Consider the following 22,215-nt stretch of genomic DNA (forward strand, 5'->3'; position numbering starts at 1 on the left):
CAAAAATGAATGATGAACGTAAAGTATGTAAATCACAGATGCGGTTACATAATCAATTTCACTTTTTTATAATATGAAGTAGAAGCCATTCCACAGTGGTTGAAACATGACAAAATGCGTCTATTCCGTGTTGGCACCCACGTAACCTGCGCGAGATGACTTGAACATGCTTCAACCATGGTGGAATGGCTTCTAGATGGAGAGTAATTCTGTGAACAAAGTAACTTCATTGCTTTTTAATCAACACAAAACTACGCAATTTTAAACCTTATTTTTAATCTAAATGTTTTCCTGCACCTTACTTAATACTGCATAAGATTATTTTTCTCATTTATAAGCTCATTTTTTATTATCGTCACATTTAAATATTATTTTGATAAAATTTTTCTAAAACCACCAAATATAAATTGAGCCCAATGAGCATAGCGTTGCACTGAGACGAGATGCATGCTTGTGGCAATGCACCACTCTATCAGGATGTGTGTGCATATGAAAAGGGACCAGTTCCCGGCCCATCATTTTCGAGTAAATGGCTAATTAAGAAAAAGGGGTGAAATTTTTTTCATTTTTTACGGTTTTATGTTTTTTTATGTGTATACTAACTACAGTATAAGTTTCAAAGTCATAGGTAAGTTGGAACACTGGAAATTTGTATAATTTAGTCGAAGGCGAAAAGGGACCAGTTCCTGCTGTGTAATGTTTCCTCATCACTATAACACAATCTACATGTAGGTATATATAAGCTATTTTATGATCAGCAGACTAAGTCATCATCGTATCTACTTCTTGTGTGTAGGTTTTTTTAATCCCTAGTCAAGAAATAAGACGGAGTTTTGCGAAATGCGAACATTCAGGGGTGGAAAAGGGGAGTTAGAAATGTCAAAGTTCACTGTTATATCTTTTGAATCAACAGACATGCAGCCTTGAAATTTAACAAAAGCTTTTTTATAGCATTCGTTTTAGACTTTTTGAGGATTTTTCAAATTTCATTCCCTAAGAGAGTGAAGAGGAGAGGAAAGGGGGGAGGGGTTGAAAGTTTTCAAAATTTTTTTAAATTTTCGACATGGAACTTTAAAATTAAAAATGAACATAATTTAGATTAAACATTATGGATAATTTTTTTTAAATATCATCCTAATGGGGAGGAGGCATAACGAGAAATATTTATTTATTTATGCGAATGACAGGTACACAGATAACTTATCTTTTACCTAAACACAACCTCAAGATTAAAACAATAACGAGAAATATCATACGATGAAGGATGGATATGAGAAATATCATGTTGTCCGATCTCAATGAAATTTTATATCTGGGGTTTTCCAGTGACAGAATATGAATATGGCATTATTTTGTGCGAATTTATTCCCTAAGAGGGTGAAAGGGGGCAGAAAGTGTATGCCTAATAGTCCAACGTGCAAAGTTTCCAGTGCCGGTACTGTGCTACTGCATGCCGACAATTGTGTTGGGCAAAATAATAAAACAACTTATTAATGAGATATCTGATGTGTGATGAGAATCTGTGTTGCCAACTGGACACACAAAGTTACGAGCAGCTACATTTTGGATGTTTCAAAAGGACATTCCAAAATAACTCTCGTGATACCATAAATGCTGTTCTGAAAGTAGTACAAAGGAGTTGCCCATCTGCTGAATCTATAATTCCAATCGCCGTAGGAACAGAGTCAGGAAAGGTATCCATTCCGACCTTTGACTGGCAATTAAAATTTGAGACAATAAAAATTAAGAATATCCCAAATATAACTCAAATTCACCAGTTTGAAATAAGGGAAGAAGCTCCTGGACAAGTGCTTACTAGAAGTTCTCTGCATTCAATATTCTTCATGGTGATGTGCCTCAAGTTTTACAGACATGTCGGAGGTCTTACCCATGAGAGACAGACAAGATATAAGAAGGATATACTGTGCCCAAGGCCTCCATTTCTACATTCAGAAGAAGACGGCAGATCAGCAACTCTGCCTCCTTCTACATCTGCTGAATATTCAACTTCTACTAATAAAAAACGGAAGTCTCCTACTCCGGGAAAAAGAAAGAATGTGGTTATTGAAGGGTGTGGTCATTTGTCCAGAATGCAGAGGTGAACAGCAGTAATCGAACAGATCAGTGTAAATGTGTGAATTAATATAAAATAAAGAGAGACAAATTGAGACTGAAAATCTGAACGTTCTTGTGGATAAACAGATTCCAGAAAAACACTACACCACATTTTCACTTATTTTGGAAATTAAGGTCTAAATAAAACATGTCAATGAAACAGAAAATAGCATAATCGGTGTAAGTGATGTATATAACCAGAGTTATGAATGTTCAAATATAATAAATTTAGAAACCTCTAAACTAAAAAATAGGGTTTTCTTTTATAAGAATGTGGCTTCAGTTTTACAGGTCTTATCTTTCTTAAATCGATTAATTCTTTACATGCACATGTTAAATTAATATCGCAGAGTTAAAAAATAACAATAACTCAATACCCGACAACCGGTCCCTGAATGGAAGTGTGAGTACAGTGTGTTATAATACGATCAACAGCAAATGACAACAGTCGTGTTTTTGTCTGAACTCTCTAGACACAGCAATATAGCTCCGGGTAAAACATAATACTAAGTTTATTTCGAATATGATGGCAAGCAAGGTGGGGGTTGAGTTATGTGTGTATGTGAAGTGTATTCAGAAAGACTGTAGAATGCACAACATTTCGAAATAAAATCACTACCGCCTGCAATTCCATTTTGGTTAACACTTTGCAATTTGTCAGGTGCAATATAAGAGGGTTGTTCAATAAGTACTGCAACACATTTTTTTTCTCGCAGCAGATTTATTTTATTCTAGTTTGTTCCTTAACTCTGGCTACATAAATCCATTTTCAACATAGTCCCACCTAGATATGCCTTCACGTTATCTCACTACTGGTTTGTCTCTCAGCCATCTTCTTACTTCATCAATAATTTCCTGATCATTGCCGTATCTCTTCCCACGGTTTGCATCTTTCAGATGTGTGAAGAGATGAAAGTCAGAAGGTGCGAGATCCGGGCTGCAGGGTGGATGAGGAAGAACAGTCCAGGGAAGTTTTGTGATCTCCTCTCGGTGTACAGACTTGTGTGTGGCCTGGCATTGTCGTGGAGAAGAATTTGTTCATGTCTTTGAGGTGCGAGATTGGGGCTCTAAGGTGGATGAGGAAGAACAGTCACAGTGAAGTTTTGTGATCTCTTCTCAAATGTGCACGTTGCAACAATGCAGGAGTCACAGCTGTGTGCAGCCAGCCAGAGTGCGGGAGATCTGGCAGCTTTCTTTTTCCTTCTTCTGATGTTGACAGACGCTTTGTCCAACGACTCACAGTGCTTTTATCCACTGTCAGGTCTCCATAGACATCGCATAAGTGTTTGTGAATATTTGTGACTGTCTCCTCTCCCATCAAAATAAACTCAGTAACAGGTCTTGTTTGAAACGCACCTCACTCACAGACGCTAACTGTAGTGTTGCCATACAGCAAAGAGTGGAGAAGTGCGGGAAGGTCTGAAAATACTACATACAAAATTTCACGTTTTCCCCTCAATTAGCCGAGGAAATCAATGTGTTGCATTACTTATTGAACACTCTTCCTATGTAGGAACCATAAATGGATTTGAAAACGTGGTCAGCTGTTTGAGCATGTTACTATAAAATTGTTGTGTTTCAACACTAACATCTTAAATACTTATAAATAAACATAATATGTTATTAAAATGTTTCAGTACAACCTAACCAATTACAGGTGTTTCTTGTATTAGTTTTACAAAACCAAGAGGTATCTAATATCAACTGCTGCAAACATTCCTTCATTATTCAGTAAAACGCAAGAGTTGTCATTTTCATCAAGAAAGAGCTTGGATGACACACCCTACACATATGTTAAGTTCCATATCTAAACATTAGTTGAAATCTTGCAGCAACAGATTGCATAAAACTCAAAACCTTGTTTAGTATACACAGCACAGCAGCTGAGCAGGTATGTTGTTCTGCAGTTATGTATATGACTTTCATATTCTACATCTTACCTCCCAGGTAATAGTCAAATCACCAATCTTACCACCTCCACCACCAATCCTGGCTGGTGCTCTGTAAGGTCTGTCTGGAGGTGTATTATACTGAGGAGATGGTGCAGAAGGAACTCCATATCCCAGGTCATTACCAGCAGTAACTCTGAACTCGTAGATAGACCACGGAGATAAACTGCTCTCTATTACAGCTTCTTTCCTGCCAGTGTAGCGATCTATTTCCCTTGCTTCAGTATCTAAAACAAGATATGCATAAATAATCATTTCACATTAAGGGTAACAACTTGATAAAATAAAAACAAAGGTTTTATCACTTACTTTACATGTATGACCATACTGAATATCCACCACAGAATTAAATGTTTTAGGGAATTTTATGCTCGAAGTAATTCTTGAAGAAGAGAAACAATAATGCAGAACAAACTGCAAATTGTAATTGAATCAGTCATTTTAGAAAGGGCTTTAGTCCGAAATCGCAACAGCAATAAGATCTCCATAAAAATGGCCTTATTCCAGGACTGAGGCCTTTTCAAACGTGTTGTAAAAATTGTGCAGCTTCTGTACATCTTAATGGATCCGTGGAATAATGTCATTTCTTAACAGAAAGTATGATGAATACAACAGCGTTTTTAACTGACTTTAACAAAATATGGACTAGAGCCCTTTTTTAAAATGACCGACTCAATTATAATTACAGAAAAAACTTTAAACTTAGTTTGGTAAATGCTATTTGGAAAAATATCGGTAAAAATATATTTTCTGAAGAAAGCAAACATGTAAAGTATGTACAACTGGAGAAGTACTCACTGTAAGAAATATTGACCCATGTGTTATTCCAATTTGTACGACCAGAAATCAAGTAGCTCTTGATAACATGACCATTGGAAGCACCATCAGTCCATCGAATTGTAGCTGAAGTCTTCTTGACATCAACAACTTGAACACCACCTAACACAAATATATGTCCTCATTATCCTCACAAATTTGACTCAAGTCTAATTAATTAATTAGGAGGCTGTCCATGCAGAGTACTGGTGGACACCGGGGCGTCGCTCACTATCGCCAGACCAGAAGTCGTGTGTTGCCTGCCTGAGAGGATGCCGCTGCGTACTGCTTTAGGCGAGAGTTTGCCCATCCAGAAAGAGGTTTTCCTGGATCTGACCTTGGGAAAGAGGAGATGGAGATTTGGATGTTCGTCGCCAACATCACTGAAGACATCATCCTGGGATTCGACACCATGCGGTTCTTCGATGTGGTGATGGACGTCCGGCGTCGTATAATCCATTTTGGTCTCAGGATAAAGTGTTCCTGATGGAGGCCAAAGGCCAACCCATGGCCAGCAGACTCACCTTGAAGAATCAAGTGATAATCCTGGCAGGCTGTGAGATGATGGTGATGGCACAACTGGATGGACAGCCTAAAAGGAACCTGCTCCTCGATTCGTGAAACATTTCTATAGATGGGATCTATGTGGCCAGATCTCTACTCCCAAACCAGGCGGTGGTACCAGTGAGGGTCCTGAATATCACCAATCGGGACAAGGAAGTGCCTGGTGGAACTGCACTAGGTAGCGTCGACGTCTCTGGTGATAACGAGGAGCGTCAGCGACCACGTCAAGAACTAGAACCATCACTGAAAGAGCTGGATCGAGAATTGGCGGAGAACATAAGCAGAGGGGAAAGAAGACAAGTCCATGATCTATTGGCAGAGTTTCAGGACGTGTTCAGTCTGTCCGAAGATGACTACGGGAGAACAGAGAAAGTTCAGCACCGCATCGACAGCAGAAACGCTCGCTCAATCAGACAACCTCCTCGACGTGTCCCTCTAGCCAAACAGAAGGAGATTGACAACGAACTGGAGGGCATGAACGCAAGAAGTGTCATCGAAGAATGGGGAGCTGCATTTCTGCGTGGACTACAGGAGACTGAATGACGTCACCAAGAAGGACTGCTTTCTCCTTCCTCGAATTGACATGTTAGACACCCTAGCAGGAGCAGAGTAGTTCTCAAGTCAGGGTATTGGCAGGTGGCATTCTCTACAGGCCAGGGACTATGGCAGTTCACCGTCATGCTGTTCGGCCTCTGCAATGTCCCGGCTACATTCCAGAGACTGATGGAATCCATAATGAGAGGCCTGACATACACCTGTCTGCTGTACCTTGATGACGCCATCGTGATCAGCAAGACCTTCGGCGAACAACTGTCGAATCTGAAGAAAGTATTCGAGAGGCTGCGACAAGCCAGGCTGAAGCTGAACCTGAAGAAATGTCATCTGTTCCAGAAGAAGGTCCGCTGTCTTGGGCACGTAGTAGGGACCAATGAAGTGGCCACGGACCCAGAGAAGTTGCAAACCATCAGAGGAGAGAAGCAGGAGTTGCGCCGCTTCCTCGGCCTCTGCATTTATTACAGAAGGTTCATAGCTGGGTACGCCAACATTGCCAAGCCTTTAACCCAGCTGACCGAGGAGAAACAATTCCAATGGATGGATGAGGCGGAGTCATCCTTCCAAACACTGAAAAAGGCGCTCTGCACTGTTCCTGTACTCGGATACCCCATACCTGGAAGGAAGTTCTTGCTCAACACGGATGCTAGCAATGTAGGCATCGGCGGACTACTCTCTCAGGAATAGGATGGACGGGAAATGGTGATTGCTTACTTCAGCCGAACACTCTCCAAGGCTGAAAGAAACTACTGCGTGACACGTAGGAACTTCTTGCCATTGTGGAAGCCCTGAAGCATTTCCACAAATATTTGTACGGCCAGGAATTCCATCTGAGGACAGACCATTGTGCACTCACCTGGCTATTGGACTTCAATAACCTGGAGGGGCAGACTGCCATTGGGTTCAACACCTGCAGGAATACAACTTCACCACCAAGCACTGCCAAGGAAAGAGGCATTTCAACACTGATGTCCTATCATGGCGACTATGCCTGGATGGCTGCAGACACTGCCTGAAAGTAGAAGAGCAAGCCGGTGCTCACGCAGTCCGAGCAATCATAGCACAGCAGAGCCCAGGATGGAATGACGCCACCATAAGGAGGGAGCAGTTGGAGGACCCAAACATTGGACAGATACTGTGTGATGTGGAGTCCGATCAGAGACCAGTGTGGGCCGATATCACCAACTGTAGCACCACTTACAAGAGTTACTGGGCCCAGTGGAAATTCTTGATGGTCAAGGACGGGATCCTGAAGAGAATTTGGGAGTCTGCCGAAAGTAGGACCCGAATAGAACAGCTTGTCCTACCCAGAAGCAAGATGAAGGAAGTACTGGAGGAGACTCATGATGGTGTGACTGGAGGCCACCTGGGCGCCAACAAGACGCTGGAAGTTAAGGCCGAGATTCTACTGGCTACATCAGAGAACTGACACAGAACAGTGGTGCCGAGAATGTGACATATGTGCAGCCAGTCGCGAACCAAGGACAAGCAGCAGGGGAGCCATGCAGCAGTACAACGTGGGAGCTCCTTTTGAGAGAATCGCTATCGACGTTGCTGGACCATTCCCAGCCATGGATCGAGGGAATCGCTACCTGTTAGTAGCAATGGATTATTTCACAAGAGGTGTACGCGATCCCAAACCAAGAGGTTTCAACGGTGGCAGACACACTGCTTGACAACTTTATATGCTGATTCAGTGTACCCCGGGAACTCCATAGTGATCAGGGGCCCAACTTTGAATCCAACCTGATGAGAGTTGTTCGAGTGTCTGGGGGTGCCTAAAACCTGGACCAATCCCCTTCACCCACAATCCGATGGCATGGCGGAATGCTACATCAAAACCGTGGAAGGTTGTGTCCACCCATCAGCGAGACTGGGGTGTCAGAGTCCTACTAAGCTTCGGTCCACAATACAACAGAGATGACACCGCCCAACATGGTCTTCAGAAGGGAGCTGCGCCTGCCCTGTGATCTGCTGTTTGTTACGCAACTATGTGGCAGAACTGACCAAGAAGTTGAGTGGAATCCATCAACTGGCTAGAGAGCATCTCAAGATGGCCAGTGACAGGATGAAAGTGCGCTACGACAGATTAGCCAACTCTGTGAGATTCCAGGAGGGCGACCTAGTGTGGCTGTATCGACCAACCAGAACCAAAGGGAAATCGCTGAAGCTGCAATGTGCCTGGGATGGACCTTACCATGTGGTAACCTGGATCAGCGACAGCACCTGGACCAACTAGCGGCTTACCAAGAGATCGTGCGGGACGTACAGTCCTAAGGAGGGAGCAATGTGAAGAACAGTGCCTTCTGGATTGTTTTGGATGTTGTCAAGAAGTGTGCGCGTGCATCTAGATAGAAAGAGGCGCGGGAAACAAGAACTCGAGACGTCACGAGAACGTTCTCAGGAGGGGGAGGAGCGGACGAGCTTCAGTAGAAGCAGTAGCGCAGTACAGAGTCGTCGAGAGGTGAGCAGTGTACACCAGGTGAGGACGATGCAGTTCGGGAGACCAGGGTTCGACGTACAGTGAATTTAAACCGTGAGCTGGAAGAACTAGCAAACTTTGAACTGAGAACTGACAAATTCGTTCTGCACATAGTGCATTGTGGACATTAACTCGCAATTGTTGTTGTACTTAATTGTATATGTCGTGAATTGTCATTATTGCTGTGTTGTGTGTAATAATCATTATTGCCGGATGTGTTGTCAATAAAAGTCACAATATTTAAATATACAGTTATGGTTTAGATTCTCTAGATTATTGATGTTCTATTGAATACTGCATAAAATTATTTATATTATAGAAGGTTAATAATTTCAGCCACATAATGTGTGTCTGTGACAAGTTATGCAATATAATATTTGAAGAGTGCAGAGCAGAATTGGTTTAAGTCCAAAAAAAGTGATACTGAGAAAATAGGATGTTAGTGAAAATGAGAAAGGTAAGATGCACAGACAATTTCTTGGCATAGTCACATATACAAGGTGTATCAAAATATGTGGGAAAGCTCTGGGGAATTGATAGAGGACCTGCAAACAAGCAAAGAAGTTCACATAAACATATGGTTAATTTTGCACAGTTATTTTAGTTACAGACATTGTTTGCAGTGTACATAATATCTGTGATGAAAAACAAGCCACATGTAATTTTCTTCTGTATTCAAGTCGTCGTTGATTTGTTTGTATTCAAAGCCACCTGATGACAGTTGCCATAACAAAATAAACACAAGGCATATGCTAGAACTTCTATTGATAATTGTGAAAATTTGTTATTTTGAAAATTGAAAAAAATACATAAATATACATTATTAAAGTATTATCATAAAATTCGTCTAAAATAAAAAGAACAACAACATGTATATCCTACCAGAAGTTTGGCACATGCTTTACACAACCACTGGAATAAATCATAGAAAGAGTTACAGGCCAAGCTTATACAACTATACTTTGAAATAAATCCTAATCTAGGTTATTTTGAGTTCAATAAATTTAAGAAAAAAATTAAACAAATCATTTAGTATTTATGTCCCTTTTTCGTTTCTTTTCTTTTCTTTTTTTTTTTTCATTTCAATACACTATTTATTCATTCCAACTTATATTCTGTTCTTGACTCGATTCTCTATTTTTATCTTAGCAATTATTCCTGTTTTATAATAATTGTATTTGTTTTGTAATTTTATTCAAACTTTGTTATGTTTCATTTAGTACAAAACAGTTATTTATAGCAATCACCCCCGAACATGAGCTTGCTCAAATGGGTGTGTGTTACATCAGTAATATGTATTTATTTTGTATTGTATGTAGCAATAAATACTAAATACTAAAACATATCAACTTTGCCACCTTATAAACTTGATATCTGCACTTATCAAACTCAGCCACATATCAAGAAGTGACTAGACTTAATATTACTGTCATTATTCACCATAAACATATCATGCTTTGCCAGCATATAGATCTCAATCAACCCTGCTAACTGCACTAAAAAATAAAAAATGACCAAAAGGTGACATATCATGGCTTGCCATCCTACTCTATACTTATCAACACAGTTCAGCACATTCTAGACATACTTTGACAGATTCATCATCCGAGCAGACATTGATCCCATATGTTCCTGCTGTGAAGACTTTTGTTGTTTGACTCCCCATATTCGAAATTAAGAGAAATTAACTAAAAACATATCTTTTAGACTGTAATGCAAGTACAGCACTCCACTATGTAAAGTGTTCCAAAAATCCTACTGCTACAGAGAATTTACAAAATTGTAGTACTATATCTTTAGAAGATTGTACAACAATCACTCATTAGTATTTGTGTACATGTACGCTTGCTCAGTGTGATGTAGTTCCTGTCCCGCACCGTGGCGTCGTGGTCTAAAGCATCCTGCCTAGGACCCGAGTTATGGAATGCGCACTGGTTCGAGTCCTTGTGAGGGAAGAAATTTTCTCATGAAATTTCGGCCAGTGTATGGGACCAGTGCCCACCCAGCATCGTGATGCACTTGGGGAGCTACGATAGGTAGCAAAAATCCGGTTTAGCAAACCAGCTATAATGGTTGGGGGGGATCATCGTGCTAACCACATGATACCTCCATTCTGGTTGGATGATCGTCCACCTCTGCTTCGGCATGTGGTCTTGGCCTTCAGGGCTGTAGCGCCATGGAATTTTTGGATGGCTGTAGTTCCTGCACATCGACTCCTGGCAAGCTGCACCCAACTCCACATTGTGCACGCATGTGGCTGTTTTGATATGACTCATGCGATAAGAGGTGGTAACTGATGGTTTATTATTGCAAGAAAGTATTTATTACTTTGATATCTTAGCAGATCAAACAGTCCTTGGCTTTAGTCAGTGTACATATGTTCGTTTTTCGTAACGCGTACATGTATTCTTGTTGTGATTAGTGACTTTCATCTAACTACTGAAAGCATTTTCGTTTGTTGCAAGTTCTTGAAGTAATTTGCAGGAAGAGTTGGAAGAGAGTATAGTGAACAATTTACCCGAGTGAGAATTCTAACGTGTTCCAGGATTCATGAATTAGTGAATAAATTCAAAATGAAGGTTCAGTACTGAATAATAATGACGAAAAAATCTTACACTCTAAGTGTGAATGAAATTAAAAGAATGTAAGTAAAATCTCATTACAAACTAGTGGCTACTGCAATTGAGTAGTGCGGAGATGCAAGACTGTGTTTGTGCGGTGAAGTCGTTCATTGACACATGGTGTGGACAGCCATCCAGACAAGTTCACAATGATCACTATATCACTGATCACAGGAATTGCACATTTGCAGTGAACTTTGCACTTGGATTGCATTCTCTAGCCTAAAAGGCGCAAGTAGTGCCACCTAATTGGAGTGTGTTCAATTCCAGAGAAGAGGACGAGAGGTCCAGGAATTGTTGACAACTTCTGATGTTTGACGAGGCACACTTCAGTTAACAGTTAAACAGAACCCATGGTGGCTGCATCAGCAAGTGATGCACATAATATCACTCCGTGCCAAGTGCTTTGTGACTATGATGCAAAACTTTGTCGTCAAGGTGGTACATCTCAGACACATCCACACACACAACTCAGAACTGCACGCACTGTTTCCAGGCCATCCCATCTCCCAATTTGGTAATGTGGCTTGGCCAGCACATTTGCTGAATCTGACAGCTTCCATTTCTATCTCTGGGGATACTTGAAGTCTCGAGACTTCAAAACCCACTCAGTAACAATTCAGGAACCAAAAGTCAACATCCGGAATGAAATCACTATTCTTGTCACTATGCTGCAGTGCCACTTCGTGTATCAACTACACAACAGCACCAAGACTGCTTGACACTCACAGTAATCTGTTGTAATAAATTGTTTGTTACCAATTATACTTGGGCATTCTTTCTGATTCAATCAATATATCATTTCTGAAAACCGATTTTCATAAATACGACATCAACAATGATTAGAATATCAGAACAGCTATTTTTTGCGAAATTGTGTGAAACTAATTAACTGTACAATTTATAAATTTGAACAGATACTTTACTTTCTGGAACCAATAAAAATTAAAATGTTGTGAGATGCATAAACGATGTTATGGGAATGGATGTGTCATCCTCATTGAACCAGTTTCTTTACAAGACTGGTATACCAGTACAGGTAATAATGTGAATAGAAAATTATCTTCTTTAACAAAATACATTACCAAAATTATATATTATGATGACAAAAATACATGACATCTAAAAGTCAAATTAAACTCACCAGGTGGACCAGGAGGACCAAACACTGATACTGATGTTTTACTGGAAATTCTACCGACTGCACTTTTTATTATGCATTCATAATCCCCAGCATCTGTAAACGTTGTATTCCTGATGTCTAACACACCACCATCTATAGTCTGAAAAAGGAAATAAGTAAAATTTTACTGAATTTGTGAAACAATATCTAACTGTGCAAGTGTAATGAATGACTGAGTAACATTTCCAACATTCCAATACCCAATACAAATTTTATACTTTAATCAATTTCATCCTTTTAGTTTAAACTTTTCAATACACTCGTGTGCAGGTGATTCTGTATTAATGACTCTCACCTTAGAGGTAAGAGAGTGTAGCCAAGTGGACCAATAATGGAGAAGGGGAAGGGGGACAATACCATACTCTGCCCCTTAGATACTTCCTGCAATACAGCTACATGACACCTCAGTGGTCGCATTACTCTGCTGACAGCAGCCAGACAATATTAAAGTTGAATCAGTACTACGACAGAAGACACTACTGCAAGGAAAATGCTAGAAAAACCATTTTCATTTCGTCCATTTCACAAGAAATTAGACATGGTGAGGAAAGGTCAACCTGTTCCACCATTACTCAGTATAGAAACTCATCAGTTATCACCAAAGCAAAAACGAGCAATATACTATGCATTTCCGTATTTCCCAATATGATGATGAGTTGCAATGGCTGACAAATTGTGAAAATTCAAGCACATTGTTTTGCTGGCCACGTCAGTTGTTTTACAACAAGAGCCAAGTTTGGAATAAACAAGGTTATGCAGATTTAAATCATTTATCAAGAGCTCAGCAAAAGTATTCCAAGTCGAAAACATGAAGTAACATAAGCAAAATTATTTGACTATATTATATTAAAACGAGTTGTAAAAAATAAAAGAAAGGACAAAACAAAAAATTCACTATGGAGATTCGAAGCATGCTGTGGAGATAGCCCAAATCAGCGCCTTGTACTTTGGAGTTAACTAAAGCAGCTCACGGAGGTTTGCGTTAGTGAACTGCAGCTGGGACTGCTCAAGAGGCCAGCTTCATTCTGACCAAGTGCACATACTCAGAGCAGAAAACTTCATTTTTCGGGAATATGAAATATTTTATATCACTCCCTTTCGTTTTTCTATAGTCATTTTGGCAACTGTAAACGCAATAATGTGGCATATTGACATACTATGTATCCAACTGATTTGAATTCAATGCAATGTTAAGGTCTCACTTAATAATGAATCCACTGATAAGATTATAAGAAATGCAAAACAAACGCCTGCCGCTCAAGTTGCAATCCAGATGACATAATAGCAAGTAGAAAGAGATGGAGAAACAAGTGCACGGTTCCACCTGTAAGTATTGTGCGGCTCACTGGTAGAGTAACAGAGTAGATGAAGCAGTTCTCAACATATTAGAGGAAGAGTTGAAATATTTAGCAAGTTTTGTTTGTCATCCTTTTAGCTCTAAATATAAAAATCTCGATTTACCAACAAGTGAAATTCCTGGAGAATCTGGTAAAGAAACCTGAATTCAACATATTTCGAAAGAAAGTTTAATGGTTCAAAGTTCCCAGTTTTTTTATGTATTCAAGAAGGCAGGAATTCCACGGGAATTATTTCAGGAAAGATAACTTGAGAGTTAAAAAATTAAGTAATATCATTAAAATGTGTAATAATGATATCTTATTTTATTAAGTTCTCACTTACACTAGAGTAAAAGACATAAATAATAAGGTGATGGGCACTCTACAGAACAAAAAAAAAAAAAAAAAAAAAAAAAAAAAAAAAAAAAAAAAAAAAACTTGCAAAGAAAGTAAGAAAGTTCTGTTAATAATGGACTTGTTGCTACCTGAAACAGAATATTTTAATTTTTTGTCTATTTGTCACTTACAGTATATGAATCACAATATTGAGAAACCCCACATGTCCATTTTTTTTTTTTTTTTGAAACTGAGTTATACATGATTTCGTATTCTAAATATGTAGAATCATGATATGAAGAGAAACTCCACATATTTCCATCAACATTCATTTTAGCTAAAGTGTTAAGAAGAAAATAATTCGAGCACAAATTTAGGACCTGAGATGTTTCTTGTATTTCCTGAAAAGTTGAGTTTTCTAGACATGTGGGGTTTCCCAATATTCCGATTCATATAATATATAATTACATTAGGGTATGAAAAAAAAAAGTCATGCCTCCAAAGTGAAAAATAGCTTATTCATACGGAAATACATGCACTGATTCCGAAAATGCCTGTCTGGCTTAGTTCAAAAAAATGAAATAAAAATAAAACTGCAATTTTTGTCAATATAAATGTCAATTGAAATTTTGGTATTTTTAAGGACAGTCAAAGGTACTTGTTAGACAAAATATAAATAAAATGCATTTATATAAATAGCTTAAAATATTAGCTATCAAAATTATTTATAACTTATACCTGCAGAGGTTTTAAAAATGCTTGCTACTTGGTGGCTTCCTCTTGTTAGAAATGCTGTCCCTCTGCAGAAACCAGCACATTGCAGGATCTCAACGACCTTGATAACTTTTTCCATTGTGACTATGTCCCGATGAAAATGCTCTTTCAGTTTATCACTAACACCCAAATATTGTAGTAATGTGTCCACTAAAGATTCATATTGTTCGTTCTTCCTAAAGCCAAGAAACCCTTCCACCACTGCCTTAAAAGCCTGCCAAGTTGCCAGTACCTCATTTGTTAGCTTACTTTCAAAAACTTCTTTAAATGCTTCCTTATCTGTCAAACATTACGAAGTGTAAGAATTATATTTTAAACTGCATATAAAGATGTTTTTAATATTCATTCTACAAATCATAAGTAGAAAATCCTTAGTATTTACTGTAATTTATATTAATTTTACCGTAGTCAGGAATCGAATATAAATAAAAACTGAGCTATGGGTAGTTTTTGCCCAAAGTTGGGAAAATGTGTAACTGAAATTCAAATGAACTGTAATACTGTAAAATGTTCAGGTAACTTATTTTACCAAGAGTGTGTGGAAAAATGATCGTCATTAAAATGATTTCATATTTATGATTATTTCCCTCATATTATTTTAATACCTTTTCCTGTTCATGAAGTAAACACACACTTATATAAGTCATGGGCATGTTTCTGCTTCTGTCTTGATACATTAGGCTTCCAAAAAAATATTGGTAAAGCTATGGTTAAAGATTATATATTACGAGAGAACATTGTAAGAATAATATGAGAACTTATATGCAGAGTCTATAAAATAACATATTTTTGTTACGTATTATGCTTTTGAAAATGTTTTATCAATGTATGAGCGATGTTGTCTTACATACTTATGTAAAAAAAGGAAATCCATGGTGCTACAGCCCATGAAGGGCCAAGACCGACCAGCCAGCTGCTGGCCTCACGTCCACATGCCGAAGCAGAGGTGGACGATCATCCAACAACATACTTATGTACATTTATATTGTTTATTAGTCTGAATTTAGACATTGTGGTCATCGAAAGAGGAAAAAATAAGAGTTACATATTAGAGTCCACAATATGTTTTGAAAAGTCTCCAGATCAAATTATACAAGTTGATAAAGAAAAGCAGGAAAACTATGAACCATGTCGTGATGTAGTGACAACAGGCACATTTTGGGTCTCCTCTCTGGTGCTCGGGGTGCACAGTGAATGTGTTTAAAAGATTTGAACTCAAACTTCGTATACTGCAAGACATTGGTCGCCCATTATATGTGATTCTTTGTTTATTCTGCATAATCATTATTTATATAATCAGATTTAAACGAAAAATAAATTGTATGTTTACACGAGGATACAAGTATATTGCTTATAGAATAACTCTTCTCGGGTTCTCAGCCAGGTGAGTTGGAGATTAGCCTCAAGTCATACATAGTTATTGCTTATTTAATCTTATATTTGTAAATGTTAATTATTCTTACCGTATTTTGACTATTACCCTTTATAATAGATTAAGTAGTAGGCTGTAACATTTTGGTAACCCTTTAAGGGCAGCTACCCTCATATTGGATTTTCTCTCTAGATTACCGGTATATGACATAATTAAGGATCAAGGATAAAATACATATTTCAATAAAATAATAAAGTAATTGAAGAGGTAACTGATTTTATATATGTAGGAAGTCATATTTCATAGTTTATTTATCAGAAGATGTAGAGAAAAAATTTAATAAAATATAATAAATTAAACGGAATTTCGAAAATAAATTTTGGGAAACAAATGAGAAAAGAAATTCACAATATAATTTTGAAACTGGCTCTTCCGTATAGAAGCGAGTGCTAGACCCTTTGCCAGCATGATAAAACAAGAATAAACAGTTCGAAAAGGAGATTCCTGAGATCCTTAAGTGGAGTAACATTAAGGGATAAAATTCGTAACAAAGATCTTAGGAATAAATGAAAGGTTGACGAGCTAATAAGTGAAATAATGGAACCAACATGTTTTAAGAATGCCAAAAAATCAGTTACTATTAAAAGTCCTATGTTATCAATCATGGGGAAGGAGAGATCTGGGGAGATCCTACAGTAGATGGCCTGATCAATTCATGTAGTTGCAGAATGGGCAAAATATTGCCCACACTTGCAGAGGACACAAGAAGAAGACAAAATACATATTTGCGTAATATTTACAGTGGTTATTGTTTCTCCGTCTTTCCTATTATATTATTGAGAAGTGTTTCACACAAGCTAATTTTATTGGAATAGTTATATTCACGCATACCAATATCGTTTTCTTGTAACATTATAGATTTAGTGACGATTATATACTTTACTATTTCCAGTATTCATTGCAATTAAAATTTTGTTTTGGTAAGTACAGTAGTTTTGTTTTTCTTTACAAATATTATTATATTATAAGACATGTTCCATTCAATCACCTTATTAAAGTATTATGTACTGTATAATGTTAGAATGTTTTAAATACATGAAAACAAATTATATGATAAACAGATATTTAAATGCGTCAGTGACAACTCAAAACAAAATTAGTATGTGAGTAGAGTCATCATTTAATGCATATTATATGTCTTGGTCGTGGAGAGGATCTCCTTGCATCTTGATTAAGAATGCAATCCAAATGACGTCACAACACGTGCAGTAGACGACGAGACATATACTACCATCCATGAACACCATTTAAAACGATAAAGAAACGAGATTTGACCTTGAACCTTATTTATGTTATGTTACTCCAGTAAAACACAATTTTCACGAACATGGCACTTAGATCCTCATTTGAAGCTTTCAGTTGTTAATGAAACCAGGAGAGCAAGAGATGCAAGATGATGATAACTTACAACTCGTGTATGTATTAGATCTGTATCTCTAATGCGAAGGCCATTATGTGTCCATATGTAGGCAACGTCAAGAATTTCCTCGGTTTCAGCTTGGCAATGGAGTGATATATCATTATGTACTGACGTCCTTGTGATGCGGGGCATTTCCCCCACAAGCTTCGGACCTTCTGCAACAAGATATAACAAATTTCATATGCTCTACTACTTTTCTAATTTAATAACATTTTACACAAACTGAAAATAAAACTTTATACTACACGCCCAAGTTAAATCTGCGTCCAGAAATAATGTGAATCACCGTTCCCTCTCCCTCTGGCCTTTGTGACCTAGGAGTAAAGACTAAGCTGATAAAGAGGTGTGTATTGTTCGTGACAGCGAGTTGTATGAGATAGTGGTGAATACACATGTATAGGAGGTGCTGAAAGTGTTGTACCCGTATAAATACTGTGAAAGTGTTAATATTATGCACCATATTTCTTAGACACATTATATATATATATATATATATATATATATATATATATATATATATCCTCACTCATTGCATTATCTCTTGTAATATGACCTCACTCACAGACGAAACAGTAGGTTGTATACTAACAATTAGAGCAATTAGAGCTACTAGCGCTCGTCTCTTGCATTTATAGGATGCAAATTTAACTTGGGGGCATAATATCTTAAATCAAATTCACTATTTTAACACACATATGTTAGTAGATTTACAAATTTGTGTATCCTGTATAAGAAATCATTCTCGATGATGTTACCTGCCTAAGAATTCTTGTACTCCTTGTCCTGAAAGATCAAAATCTCATTTCAAAGTGTACTGAAAAGACTCTTGGGTCCCTTTAACCCTAGATCATATATACCCAGATAGGTCGGCCTTATAGGCTTTGAGGTTAATAACTTTTGTCAGGTTTACTATGCTGCCATCTAGTTGTTACATAAGGAGTCACGTCATAATTCCCATTTGAATGCATTAGCGACTGTACTGCCATCTCGTGTTCGTTTACGGTGGATGGGTGGCGATCCTGGCGGTTGTTCTCTTCAAAGTGCTGCCGATTTTAACATAGTGATGAGTTATCTGTTACATATATGATCTAGGCTTTAATATCAAATTATTACTTACATTGGTGAATCCATGAACTTTTTGTGAATCATTTTTTTAAGTTCAAGCTTTCGCACAGAATAACTGCAGTTGGTGAGACTAAATGTGAAACACTGTTTTAAATGAGAGCTTTCACACTAGGCGACTAGGTAGTATAACTGGTGTAAATTAATTTCTCAATGCTTCAGTCAGTTTGCCTTCAGGCAGCATAAAATTAGGATGTTTTTATTTATTGCTTAACAAAGTGAATTGATGAAAACAAGTCTGTAATTATGAAAAAAATAGAAGACATAATTTGCAATGCACATAAAATCATATTAATGCTCAAGAATACGGCTATGATGTAGAAAGAATGCACTACAGAATATCATCATGAAGTTCATCTCTGATTTTGAATAAGATCCATTTCTTACCTGGTGTAATTCTTTTGTTTATTTGCATGTTGACTTCTGTAATACGAGATTCTGTGTAATTCAGTAACTTGCAAAATTATTTCTATGATAAATAAGACTATTTATCATTCTCATGTAGGCTAGATTATAGTTTCACAGTATAGTTCCTTTTCAAGCTCAGCACTCAAAATATGACTAATATGAAATAGCCTAACTGTATATTGATTCCTGGACTTCATTTTCCTTAGTAAGAAGATAAACAATACATCTTCGTTGTTTGGTGTCATAATTTATGACTGGGAGAGAAATGTGCACTCTTTTAGTTCAACTGCTTGCATGGTGGGCTAATCAGCATCACTTAATGTAAAAGGGTCTTAGTGATGCCATGTCAATGGAACATGCAACATTTCTTCTATTGTAATATAAACTATTTTCAAAATTATAACAAATCATGAATTATATAGTATTACAATGGAGCTTCGATTTCTGTCATTTCTGTTAACCAATGTCCACTATTTAATATCATTAAATTTCCTCATCATCAAATTTCTAGTAACTATTAGCTTTATCTGTTATGTACTGGTAAACTTCCCTTACCTAAATACGAATATTCATTTTCTAAGTCCACTGTCCTCATAATGTAAGCATATCATCTATGTATTGAATTGTGCAAGCCCAATTCCTGTTAACAAAGCTCTGAGCTTCGTAGATTGTGATGCTTTGCCACTCATTTTAAAGTTTACATCCTCAAAATTGTGGTACAAATAATATAAATTCAAGCAATTCGCCCATTGAGTTACAATGTCAGTAAGAATGGTGCTCAGAATGAACGATTTTTCAACTAATGGCATACAAGTTGGTTCATTATATGAGTTTCTTTTGTAATCCGATGGCACTGCATAAGTTTGTTCGGACTGTTTATATAGTCAATTTAACATATTTTCATTAAAATATTTTGTCTCATTTCGATGTTCATGCTTAAATTGGCATAAAATTTAAAAGTTTAGATATTGATTCTCAACCTAAATTTCTATATCCATGGACAAATGAATGTTTCGATTAGATGTATCTCTTCCACCATAAAGTATTCATATAGCAGTTCCAAATATGTGAAACGTGATTCTGACAACAGTAGAAATCAACATAACTTTCTGCAGTACCAAGATTGTTTATGTGAGGGAATTTCGTTTAACACGTTCGCTGCCAACTGTATTGTTGCAAAATCTATCCCCAGGAGCCAATTAGTTTTTTGTATTTATTTATCATGTAATAGTGTCTATGAATAATTTTTAGCTTCATATACAATTTTCGAATACAGACAGTGTTTGAAATCTTGATGACGCATTTACGTGTCACAAGCACTGCGTTAACAATTCCATTACCTGCGCCATTTGACGCGTTTACACGTCACACATATTTTTGTTTGTTATGTGACCGTATATTGAAATATTGTTAGGGAAAACAAATTTGGCCTAATTTACTTCATTAGTGGTAGATTCCAAAGCAGGAATGGACACGCAATCTAGGTTGGCCAGGGCAGTCATGACAGTAGAATGTTGATTCTTTTCTTCTGCCATTGTCGTAACACACTTTGCAACGTTTCCTCATTATTTTGCCTTTCTCATTATCGCGTTGTTTTGCAGGCAGGTGTTTCAGAGCTAGTGATACCAGTTTGATTGTTGGACTGCTGAATGTTGCATACGAGAGCAAATATCGTGTTCCTGAAAGTCTGAAGTCATATAACGAAACTGTACTCCTTGTGGTGTACCGAGAATGCAAATTATGTGTGTTCAGGTAACATTATTTGGAAGAGGTGGATGCCAATTTTTTTATACCACCGAACTGTTTTTCTTTCACATGCGTAATACGAAAGCATTTGATCTTGCCGATCGACGCCTGACATGTGGTTATACTTTTCAATTGCATGTGGCTTTTGCACTTTTTGCCCTCTTTTATTCACTGTTTCAGCAACACTGTCTTCAAATTCAGTCGAGATAAATAAGATGTCCCTCTTGTCTTTCCACCTCGTTACAGCTACACCATTAGCACACTGACACCAATGTTCTCCCTTCTGTAACTTAGATCTAGTTACTTCGTTTGGGTTGTTCTTGCGATTGGAGCGTAATGTTCCTGTACAGTATGTGTAAGCTGTAAAGCCAGGTCATAACCATTGTATAGAGCATGACCCACATTCAGCTTGCTGTCCATCGGTTTCAGTACAACATTCGAGGCTGTCCTTTGCCACCCAAGTTATCAATTTGTCCTGTGTATACTAAAATTCGTAATACCATACCACTGTCTTCTGTGAGAATGTACACTTTTATTCCGTATTTGTGTCTTTTCCCCTTTATGTACTGTCTAAAAATTAGACGACCTCTCCATAGTACCAAGATTCATCTATTGAGAGATTCTTTCCTGGATAATACACATTATCAATTGTATTGTTGAAGAGATCCAGCATAGATTTTATCTTCACTAATCGCCCATGAGGATTAGGTTCACCAAGTTTTGAATTTGATGCAAAATGGAGGCATCGTAATATTAGAAGGAAACCATTCCTACTCATCTTAGTCGAAAAGCAGTCCATTTTGAACACGAGATCTTTCTACCAATAGTCCTGGATACATGGCATCTGGATCATACCCATGTGAAACAAAAGACCTAGGAAAACCTTCATCTCTTCTACTGTGACATACGCCCATGAAGTCATTCTAGATTGCTCAGTACACCCAGAAAGAAAAACTTCTGCATAATTATTGGTTTCTGTTACTAGCAACTCGTAGAACTCGTCACACGCAAATAACTTCCATAAATTCACTGGGTCATCATCAGCAAGTTCCACTTTTCGCCCAGGAACACCACTAAAGTTTATATTTTTCAAATTTCATGGCCCATCTGACCAAAAAGAGTTCGAAATATCCATATTTTGAACTGAAGTAGTACTTGAATTATTAGATGAATCAAAATCAGTTTCACTATCACTCTCACTTTCACTTTCACTTTGGACTGAAATCACTGTCACTGTCCGAATCAGGCCTTCAAGTATTCAAGAGGCGTGCAATTTCGTCATCCTTGCAAGTTTTAACTGACGACCTTATACGATTTTTTGCATTTGAAGGACTTAGAGGCGTCTGAGAATTATCATC

The 22,215-nt window shown here is 37.6% G+C and overlaps 1 protein-coding gene across 1 annotated transcript in view; it reads right to left on the bottom strand.

Moving 5' to 3' along the window:
• The window catches only part of Cont (Contactin), a 121,056-nt gene that overhangs the window by 41,823 nt on the left and 57,018 nt on the right, over positions 1-22,215 (bottom strand). Inside the window, exons 13-16 of the mRNA XM_069838555.1 lie at positions 17,570-17,736; positions 12,244-12,382; positions 4,863-5,003; positions 4,056-4,291 (exon numbers count right to left, since the gene is read on the bottom strand). Coding sequence (XP_069694656.1) covers positions 4,056-4,291; positions 4,863-5,003; positions 12,244-12,382; positions 17,570-17,736 — 683 coding nt within the window. The remainder of the gene's footprint in view (positions 1-4,055; positions 4,292-4,862; positions 5,004-12,243; positions 12,383-17,569; positions 17,737-22,215) is intronic.

Source organism: Periplaneta americana, chromosome 10 (assembly GCF_040183065.1).
Source record: "Periplaneta americana isolate PAMFEO1 chromosome 10, P.americana_PAMFEO1_priV1, whole genome shotgun sequence".
Taxonomy (NCBI): domain Eukaryota; kingdom Metazoa; phylum Arthropoda; class Insecta; order Blattodea; family Blattidae; genus Periplaneta; species Periplaneta americana.